Genomic DNA, 10,547 nt, shown 5'->3' on the forward strand with positions numbered 1-10,547 from the left:
GGTAGGACTAACCGCTGCCACCTGATCATCCTCAGGGCACAGATCCTGAATTGACTGACCAGCATCAGGATCCACCCATATTCTGGTGGGAGGTAGAGTGAAAGTAGGATTCAAAGCACCTGGGGCTACTGCCCCCCACTCGGAGATAACTCAGAGGTCATGAGCCTATTGAGAACTCCTTGCCAGTCCCAAGGCTGGAAAAGAAGCTTACCCAATGTCCCTGCTTAGAGCTTCCACCACAGTGGATTGCCTGGGACCAGACTCTTGACACTGACAGCAGTCAGTGGCCTCTGCCGGTTGCTGTCCTTATAGACAGAGGTTTTCTTGGGTTGGGGACTTAAGTCTGATCCAAGGGGTGCTCTGTTGGCCATGGTGGTACTGTCTGCCTACTGGGATACATTTGTAAGCAAGTTAAGGTTAGTTGCCACACAGATGGGGTCTGCAGATGAGGAGAAGGGTCCCCCATGAGTCAATTTGGTGGCTCAGGGAAGTATGGACAGAGGGGTCCAACTGAATTCAGAGATGTGTAGGACTGACAACGGCCCCTAGAGTAGAGGGCTGGTGTCCACGTTCTATTACCTAAGCAGGGAAGTCCATCAAGAGGTTGATTAGTCTCCCTGGCTTTAGGCTGGGTCATCCCCAAATGTTTTGCCTTCCTCCTACTATTTTTTTTACAGAAATCATTATTGTTGGCCTTAGGGCTCTCAGCACTTTACTACTGCTAACCAGTGCTAAGGTGCCTGTGCTCTCTCTCCCTAAAATATGGTTTAATTGGCATATACCAAAATTGTATCTTTGATTTAATTGTAAGTCCCTTGTAGAGTGGTATACCATATACTGAGGGCCTGTAGAGTAAATGCTAACAGTGGGCCTGCAGCACTTTCTGTGCCACCCACCATTGCACAAAAGTTGTCTGGAAAGTGGCATGTGAATGACATTTAAAAGAGACCCAGCCTGAAACAATTTTGAAACTATAGTGTGCAGCCACTGCCCATGTATGAAAACGTGCATAAAGGTGGGACCAAACCACCCTACTTGGTTCAAGCCCAACATTCTTATGTACCAAGTATGGAGTGTTCCACATAGTACTTCAAGAGTTGCTGTCTAGGGCTGGTATCTACCAGGCAGTCAGTCTCCCAAAGTTGAGGGGACATCACCTAAAGTCTGCACTTTCTGCTGGAGGAGCTGAGGGCTGTCTGTAATGCCTAGAAGCTTTCCTGTCTGCTGAGAGAGAGAGGCAGTGCATCTGTCTCAGCAAGCGGGGGGAGTCTGCAGCACAGTTTAGAGTTTTCCCAGATGAGGAGAACCCAGAGAAAAATGACTTGCTCAGAGAATAAATCAAGGAGTGCAGTTTCCATGGGAGCTACTAAAGAAGGTACCAGAATAAGTATCCCTCCTGTCTGGTAACTTACTTCTAGCGTAAAATATTGTTGTGCTATTTTTGATGCTGTGAGTGAAAGCTGTGCCCCTGATGCAGCGGGAAGCACTGATTGGCTGAGAGGTCACAACTTCCAGAAAGATACCACAGAGAGGAATTCTGCTTCGAGATCACAACTGCCACACAAGAACATCTGTGTGCTGCCTGCCTGAAGGGCCCCACTGCCAGTGGTGTAACAGAAACTGATGAAGCACCCTGCAGAATGTGATAAGGGCCCCTGAATCTTCCATATCTTACTGATATTCAATGGCCTTTGGCTGAGGGACCCCTGAAGTGTTGGGTGCCTCCTGCACCATAGGGGCCTGTGTTACACACTTGCCCACCACCTAAGGCGAGTACTGGCATGCAGGTGTGCCTCAACAATCAAACCTGTAAACTTCGACCCAAGCAGCACAGCCAATGAGGCCCCCACAGGAGAGGAGAGCATGAAAGCAGAAGCTAGACTGCATCCGCCACACAGCTGGAACTGCTACAATAACTAGCGCCTAAAAAGCATACCTTAGCCTGCCCCTGGGATGGAAGACTAAATGCATGCAGACAAGTATGGTGCACATACTTAGACGTTTTGGCAAGGGGTTAAACAAACATTTAACTGAGTTACACATTTGACCTAGGAGAACATTGAGCTATCTATATATTTGTTTAATTCTGCCTAAAGCTGTTGTGTATTTGGGACTGTAGATAAAGGATATAAACCATAATGGGATCAAGGGGAATATTGTGATGCAGGGGTTATTGGGAAACAGGGTGTAAGGAGAAAGGGGATATTGGGAAGCAGGGTGTAGATTGGCTCACTGTTATACAGAGCTTAGTTTGCAACCCTGTATTTTGTTTCCATTGAATTGTGTAGTATTAGTTCTGCATTGTGATTCAATTTTTTATTTTTACATAATAGCACTGGGTTGGAAATTAAGTTGTTGCGTCTGCCGGTTAACTGTTGAGTTCTGAGGTATTGCCCCTGACACTTCTTCATTAAGAAGACTGTGAATGATTGCCTCACTACTCTGAGAGTTAATTGAAGAAAGGTCTGTTGATGGCCCAGGTAGCAGAGCCATAGTAGGACAGATTCCCAGTGCACCAGTGACAAATTACCTCAGCGACCACAGTTAATGCTCACTAGTCCTTGTCTGCTCTGTGACCCCCAAACGGGGTCCTACTCCCAACAAAGAGAAACAGGGTCTAGGTCTGCTAAGGTTGCAAGTCATAGGGTGTGTAGATAAGCAGTTCTGAACAAGTGCCCCTTTAGGGGTGGGATGAAAGGTTGAATGGATCTTATTCTGGAAAGCCAGGTTTGGTCACACTAAAAGGGGCTTTGAAAAACTCATTCAGCATTGTCTTACTCTATAGGAGAAAACCTAAGCCCTATCACCAACAGGCCATTGTGATGGTGTCTAGAAAGATAGCTTTAATAATCAAGAATTTTATATCAGTTTAATTCAAATGATGGTCATCTAAAGCATTTAGAACTCAAGTGACATCCCACAGCGGAAGCAACGGTCTAAATGTAGACCTTGATGTATGAATGTGCAGCAATCCAGAGAGTAGGAGCTCTGCCTTCCTCATGTCACCCACTGATCTTGCAAAAGTCTCTTCTGAACACTGAAGACAATTATGACAGGGCAAACTGTGGAAGAAGACCATACCCTGTACACCATTTTAGAAGAAACTAACAAATTTCTAGTTAGCATAAAAGGTTTTTGTTGGTTGTTGACTAGTGACATCTAGCTCTTTGATGAAGCTTTTAGTACCACATGTCCACTTTTTTAACTCCCAGGAGGACAATAGTACCAGCCTGGCAGTCTACACTCTTCAGTGACCTAGATTCAGAGTAGAGAGACTCTGAGAAAGGATGCCCTTGAGAGCACACCAACCTCAACAAGAGTGGGAGCCCTCGGGCTAACTTGCATGTCCCACAGGTAAGATATCTGCACAATCAAATCTAAGTTTTATATGAACGCAATTTCCAAAGCAGACAGCAAGAGTAAAGTGTTATATAAGGCAGTACAGTTATGCTACAAACCACTATCTTCTCTCATGTAATTCTCTGTTGAAAAATAATCATGCATTAACTTCTACTGAATCAACAAAATAGACACCATTCAAAACAAAATCAATATCTCTGTTACTCGAAGCAATTTGAATTCCGTTTTACATACTCCTTGGCATTCATTCTTTCCACTCTCCTTCAGTCACCTGGCAACATCATCTAGTATCTCAAAGCCCTTCCAGTGTTTGCAAATGTGTCTTAAAACTACAACCACTCACCAAGTGCTTTACTCTAACTTCTCTTTCCTTCGTGTCATCAACAACGCCCTCAAAACAGCTGTTCCCTTTCTCTCTGAAAAGTACTCCATTTCTCCCACTAGTCATTAAACCTATCCTAAACTCACATACCTGTGCTGACTACTATCTATCACCATTCTACCCTTCATCGATAAGACCACTGAAATTCACGTTTCTACAGCTACTGAGGCCTTAACGCACTTTTTTGGTGGTTAAGTAAGCAGACACTCTTTTCGTTGTGTCTGACTGATCGAATGTGTGTTTCTTAGTGTGGTATAAGTGGGAAGAATCTTCAAGTCAGGAGAACGGCTCCGTTAGATCAACAGCTTCTGACTTCCAGAGCCAGGTCCACGGACAGTACCGGCCCATTTAAAGCACTGGCTGTTACTCTAACCCCTTCTAAGCCACTCTACCCAGTCCCCGAATGTGATACTGACAACGATAAGGAGAGAACTGGGTGGACAATGTCACTCAGCCTCGGTGGTGAGCGAACTCTGATGAGAAATGATTTCCTGTCTCCAATCAAGATTGCATTTTCTGAAATACATCCAGCATTGGCACTCATCTCATTACGTGGAGAAACCCGATTATTGCCGGACAACTGCGGTTGTTGGCAGTACTGATTTTGACGTGGTAGATTTGGATTCGAGGAAACGCATCTGATCGTAAATGTTTCTTAAGGTTCAATGTCCAGCAGTTGTATCTGTAGTGTGGGGAAAGAGCTGTCGACCAACAGGCGTGTTTGCCCTTGGCACAGTATCTCTCCTGTATTCATCACAGCCACCAGGATAACTCAGTCGTGTTACTTTTCAGTGTATTTCAGCTTTTTTTTGTTCATTTGTTTTTGTTGTTTTGTCTTTCACCAGCCTCTGAGCGTTAACCATTATACCATCCTATGACAGTTTAGGCTTAGATCGTTCGGTACCTAACTTTTAGGCAATCTGACAGTTCATTTGTTCTCTTTAGGACGTTCGATCGGAGTAGGAAAGCAAGAACGTTCAGCAAATAGTTTGGAAGAGGCCCTCCTTGGACAAGGGGTATGGCTGTTTCCTGACTTCTAGCAGAAATCTGTAGGACTGCAATTTGGACATCTGCACATACCTTAATTCATCATAATCACTGATATAGGCCTCATGTACTACTTGTGAATTAAAGTATTCCCTTTATATTGCATTAAAGGCTGGCCGTAGCATGTTTGTTGGATTTACCTATACTGTCCCCCAGGAGACTCTGCTTTGGAATATGGATAAGGAAGATCAATGTTCAGGTAATTAGGTATGATCGAAGTTCTAAAACTTTGCAGAATGCAAAGTCTTTTATTGCAACCAACTTTGTCCAACATCTCTGCAGAGGTTATTCCACATAAACGTTTGCGGGTTCATTTTCTCACTTCTTCTGAAAACAATTTCACTCAAATTGTATTTCTGAAGACACTGCTCCTTCAAATTTTTCAAACTTTAAGACCTTCGTAAAGATTGCTTTAAAAAAGTCTTCGCAATCTTGAGCTGGAGAAATGTTTGCCCCCTCTATATCGTGGTTCCCCGTTATCTCCAATACTCATAGCCCTGCTTTATCTCGTCACAACCCATATCCCCTGCCCTTTCTCTCTTGCGAATACAGTCCGCGGTCGGAGGTGGATTCAGCATATTCTGGGGATTCAAGGTCATGCGATACCCCTTTATTTTCTGAATTTCGAATACAGTTCTTATGACTCCAACTTTTAGCGTCACCTCACTTCTCAATTTTTCTACCCCACTTACCACCCTTCCCTCCTACCCCATCTCACCTTGACTTGAGTGAACTTTCTCTAATCTCTGTCATCAGCCCTGAACTATGTCTGCTCGCATTGTACCCTGAATCTGGTGGACATTACCCTCGGAGACCCCTCCCCTCTTGCTCATAAACGGGCAGATTACTGGCAATTTAAACAGTCCTTCTCTGAAACTTAGTGCTAGTCTGCGTGGAAGGCCACAGGTGAAAAGCAAATCTTACGAAGCCTTTTGAAAACAAGCAGGTCATGTAAACAACCAAATAAGCACAACTCCTGTCCCTGGACACAAATACAAGGACAGCCTTTATAAAGAGTCGTTGTATTATCCAAATGCTTCACATGCTGTACAAAGAACTGGACGGAAAGGAGGCTTTTGCTGCGTATTTTACAGAACACAAACATACTTCTCAGCAACATAATTCTTAAGGGGGCACATCTGCAGTGCCCCTTTTTGCGGATAGTTCATAGTGTGGCAGTGGAGGCAGCTTAGGTTATTATATGGGCAGGTTGCTCCATTGAAACAAAATGTAAGCCATTTTGCTAGAATTAATTTCCCATAAGAAAGACTTTATGGATTTTTTCCTTATTTTATGGGTTTTGAAGTTGTGTAAATTGCATGTACCCAAAGACACTACTATTTAATACTATGAGACTAGAACTTTCTCTTTTCTTATGGCTGAGAACAATTATATGTATCATTCTGTGTTCATCTCCAACTTCCAAAGCACAAAAGGGTATTATTGCTTATTTACCGACCTTCCATTGACACAATCCAAATATAGGTAGTGTAACCAAGATAAGCCGGCCACGTTAATAGGGCAGGGGCATGATCTATGCATAGTCATGTTCGCTCACCATATATGCCGCCTAAATCGTATTGCGAATATCTATTGGTCACTGTCAGTGTAACCATGACCACCCAGCTACGGCACAGGACGTTGAGGGTCAGGAGCACCGTACCTCAGTTAACACATTCAAAGATACACCAGCTCTATATCTTTCTGACACTGACTGGACGCGGTCAATGTGGCGCTCTCCACATGCAAAAGCAAAATGGCCATATTTGCAGCCCTCAGAACAATACAGCATCTTTGTTGGCCTCTACTGGTGGGGTTTTATGGATGTGCTGGCCCTCGTCTTTAGTGTACTCAGCTAGGTATGTTACTCTAACCAAATCTGTATGGTATTGTACCAAGCTTAAAATGCATTATCCTTTGGTAGGTATGGTACTGCAACAATTTACTTATGATATTGTGCCCGGAATGGCTACAGTTGCGTTAAATTAGTTATGCTCCTATGCCCAGCTAAATGGGCTATTTTACCCATCTATCTACACTATAGTTCCAGCTAGTTATGTATTTGCACCAAGCCAGGCGTCGTGTTGTACTGGGCTCCATCTGCTACCGTACTCCCTCCCCCTAGCTCACAGAGCTGTGCTTTAAAAGCCATTATGGCTTACTTTGCAACAATCTAGAGATGCGATCATATCCACTTAGGTGCACTATTGCACAGAACTAGGGCCCATATTTATACTTTTTGACGCTAAACTGCGCTAACGCAGTTTAGCGTCAAAAAATTTTGCGCCGTCTAACGCCATTCTGAAGCGCCATGCGGGCGCCGTATTTATGGAATGGCGTTAGACGGCGCAATCAGACCGGCGCTGCCTGGTTTGCGTGGGAAAAAACCACGTAGACCAGACAGCGCCGGCGTAGGGGGAAAATGGCGTATGGGCGTCTTAAAATGGGGCAAGTCAGGTTACGTCGAAAAAATCGTCGTAACCCGACTTGCGCCATTTATTTTCGACGCCCATCCCCCATCAACATGACTCCTATCATTGTAAAGATAGGAGTCATGCCCCCTTGCCCAATGGCCATGCCCAGGGGACTTCTGTCCCCTGGGCATGGTCATTGGGCATAGTGGCATGTAGGGGGGCACAAATCAGGCCCCCCTATGCCACAAAAAAAAAAAAAAAAATACTTACCTGAACTTACCTGAATGTCCCTGGGGTGGGTCCCTCCAGCCTTGGGTGTCCTCCTGGGGTGGGCAAGGGTGGCAGGGGGGGTCCCTGGGGGCAGGGGAGGGCACTCTGGGCTCATTTTGAGCCCACTTGTCCCTTAACGCCATGCCTGACCCAGGCGTTAAAAAGCGGCGCAAATGCGCCGTTTTTAGCCACGCCCACTCCCGGGCGTCTCTTTTGCCCGGGAGTATAAATACCACGTAAAGGCCTGGGAGTCATTTTTTAGACGGGAACGCCTCCCTTGCATATCATTAACGCAAGGAAGGGGTTCACGCTAAAAAATGACGCACATTCCGGGAACTTTGGCGCTATACGCCTCTAACGCCATAGTATAAATATGGCGTTAGTTTAGCGTCGAATTTGCGTCGAAAAAAACGACGCAAATTCGGCGCAAACGGAGTATAAATACGGCCCTAGGTTTGCTGTTTCTGTTATTGGGCCTATCTATATATGCCATTACACCCAGCCGGGTTTGCAACTGCACCCAGCTAGGTATTCTGTTACACTCTCAGAGGTGTGGTGTTGCACACAACTAGTTACGCTGTTGTCTCCACTTTGGTATGATATAACACCACCAAGCCATGGATGCTATTTTCCTTCTGAAGGATGCTAATGTGCCCATCTTGCTGTTATTGTACCCACTTGCACATGCTATACTACAACTCTAGGTATGTCACTGGACTCACCTTGTTGCAATATTCTGCTAGGCTAGACAGGTATTTTAACACACAATATATGATGTTCTACCCTGGTCGATATACTTTTTGCGCCCTGCTAGATATGCTGTATGCTTTCATATCCAGCCAGGGACGCCGTTGTAATCAACTAGCTATGAGATTGTACCAAGTTAGGTAGACTACTGTCCGGGTCGCACTGGAACAGAAAACAGGCCAGGGCACCTAAATAAAAATGGCCTTCATTAGTAAACTATAAAGCTAAAAGCGTGCCCCATGTTTTAAAATAGGGGCTGTTTTGAGTTTGTAAAGATTCGCTGTATAGGTGTTTGGCAAGGTGTGGAAGACTGCATGGATTTGTCCTTGCTGCGGGCAATGTCTGTGGTGACATCAGGGAAATCAACGGTAAAGATCAGCTCAACAGATCATAAAACAGGTCCATACCAGGATCTGCCTGAATGCCCTGTAGGCTTATCTGACTATGACTACGGTACCCCTGAATCCAAAATAATCAACCACAGAGGACCCTTACCAAACCCTGGTGTCCTAAGTACCAAAAATAATATCTGTTGGCACCAAAGACCTATCAGAGGACCAGACCATGCTCAGCTACCCAACATCCAGTGCTTAATTTGTAAATAAAAACGTGCCGGTGCCCAAAGCCCTCCTCTTAAACACGCGGCTGCTGCAATTAAATGTGCGAAAACGGAATACTGAGGCGGCGTCATCCTGAAGCCATCTCGGGCCTCTTCAGTCCATTCACAGGAACTCTCCGCCCCTTCAGCTCACTCTAGCAGCTTTCTGCCTCTCCCGTTGTAAAGCTTTTTCGTTTTTCTCTTCCTCCGTCTTTCCCATATGTGTTTTTTGCTCGCAGTAAATGCTTGAGGCAGAAAATTAAGTGCCGGCCCTCAAAAATAAGTTTCGGTGCTCCACACCGGAAAAAACAAGCACAAATTAAGCACTGCCAACATCTATCCCAAAATAAGAAAATATGTGTCAAGTAACAGATCACACAGAAAGAACACGAGGACTTGATGAGCATCACACAAGATACTGAGGACAATTTGAAATACCTATCACAACAAAGATAGTGCAAAAGACAACTACAATCCCCACGGTCTTACTGACCACCAAGCACCCTTCCCCTTCAGGCTCTGTATCCGGTGATGTCACCCCATAAGTAAAGTACAAAAAAAGCTTTGCTTCAGCAGTCACCCTATGGAACTACCATTTTTGGTGCCAATGGGAGGGTAGGGGAGCTGTTTATCTATGTGTTTGGTTTTGTAGATAATATAGGCATGTTTCTTCTTTTATACATACATATCTTGACAGATATATACGGCTTCCATTTTTTCATTCATTATGTCACTGAAGTTGTTTTGATAAGACATAGAAAAAGGAGCTCAGAAACAGTAGTAAAGTTTTTTGAGCTGATCATGTTTTTGTGCATGTGTTTTGAGTTGTATTTGTTGTGCTGCAGTGGGACACAAACTATTGCCAGACCATCGAAGCATATCCTTACTGCACAAAGTTAGCAGTGCTTGATTCGTAGAATAAAGAGCGCCGGTGCCCAAAGCTCTGCTCACAAGTCGAGGCCGATGAAACTAAATGCCCAATGATGAAAAATGTAAGTCCTGTCCACAAAACTGAGTGCCGGTGGAGACTCCCTGCAACGACCATAGACACCGTTAGCTAATATCAGAATTGCATCAAAAGTGCAGCTGGCAGATGAAACTGTTAGCAAAATTATCATTAGTGTCTGTAAAAATCTGTTCACTGACTCTATATTTGCTTTTTCTAGGGCTACCGGAAATTGTCACGGACCTACCTTTAACGGAAGCAGCAAGGGTGGGTATTATGCAGAGGAACGCCACAATGAGGGGTTTCATGATTTGCTGTGCGACCCTCCACAGCAGCACAAGGAAATCTTCAACGTCTGGAGGCAGTGTCAGCAAAATGTCCCAAACAGGGCCCTGACCTGTTCAGTCGGGAGCAGGGTGAGAAAAGAGGCAGGGATTCGCCAGGGTAATGTTTATCTAGATGTAGTAAGGGTCAGATTCCAAACTCCATGCACAGGCCCTATGCCGGGTATAACTCTTTCTGTTAATTATTACACACCAGTGTCTGCAGCAAGCTATTGTTCCCCTGCCTTACCTTTTACTGTCGATGACAGGCTGGCACCAGATAAACTGCTCGGATTGAGGATCAGCTGCATAAGGGCTCTGGGACAGAAACCAGTTACTGGTGTCTTTGTGCTACCTAACCCACCCTTTGCAGCGTGTGTGTTTCAGGGTCTAAAGGCCCGATTCTCAAAGTTTTTTTTTGCTCTTGCAAATAAATTAAAAAAGGAATCTCTCTCTCTCT

The 10,547-nt window shown here is 44.8% G+C and overlaps 1 protein-coding gene across 1 annotated transcript in view; it reads right to left on the bottom strand.

Moving 5' to 3' along the window:
- Window positions 1-10,185, bottom strand: part of MTTP (microsomal triglyceride transfer protein) — a 249,013-nt gene extending 238,828 nt beyond the window's left edge. The window contains exon 1 of the mRNA XM_069230236.1: window positions 10,012-10,185. Within this exon, the coding sequence (XP_069086337.1) occupies window positions 10,012-10,072 (61 nt within the window). The 5' untranslated portion in view covers window positions 10,073-10,185. The remainder of the gene's footprint in view (window positions 1-10,011) is intronic.
- Window positions 10,186-10,547: the final 362 nt, after the last annotated feature.

Source organism: Pleurodeles waltl, chromosome 1_1 (genome assembly GCF_031143425.1).
Source record: "Pleurodeles waltl isolate 20211129_DDA chromosome 1_1, aPleWal1.hap1.20221129, whole genome shotgun sequence".
Taxonomy (NCBI): Eukaryota; Metazoa; Chordata; class Amphibia; order Caudata; family Salamandridae; genus Pleurodeles; species Pleurodeles waltl.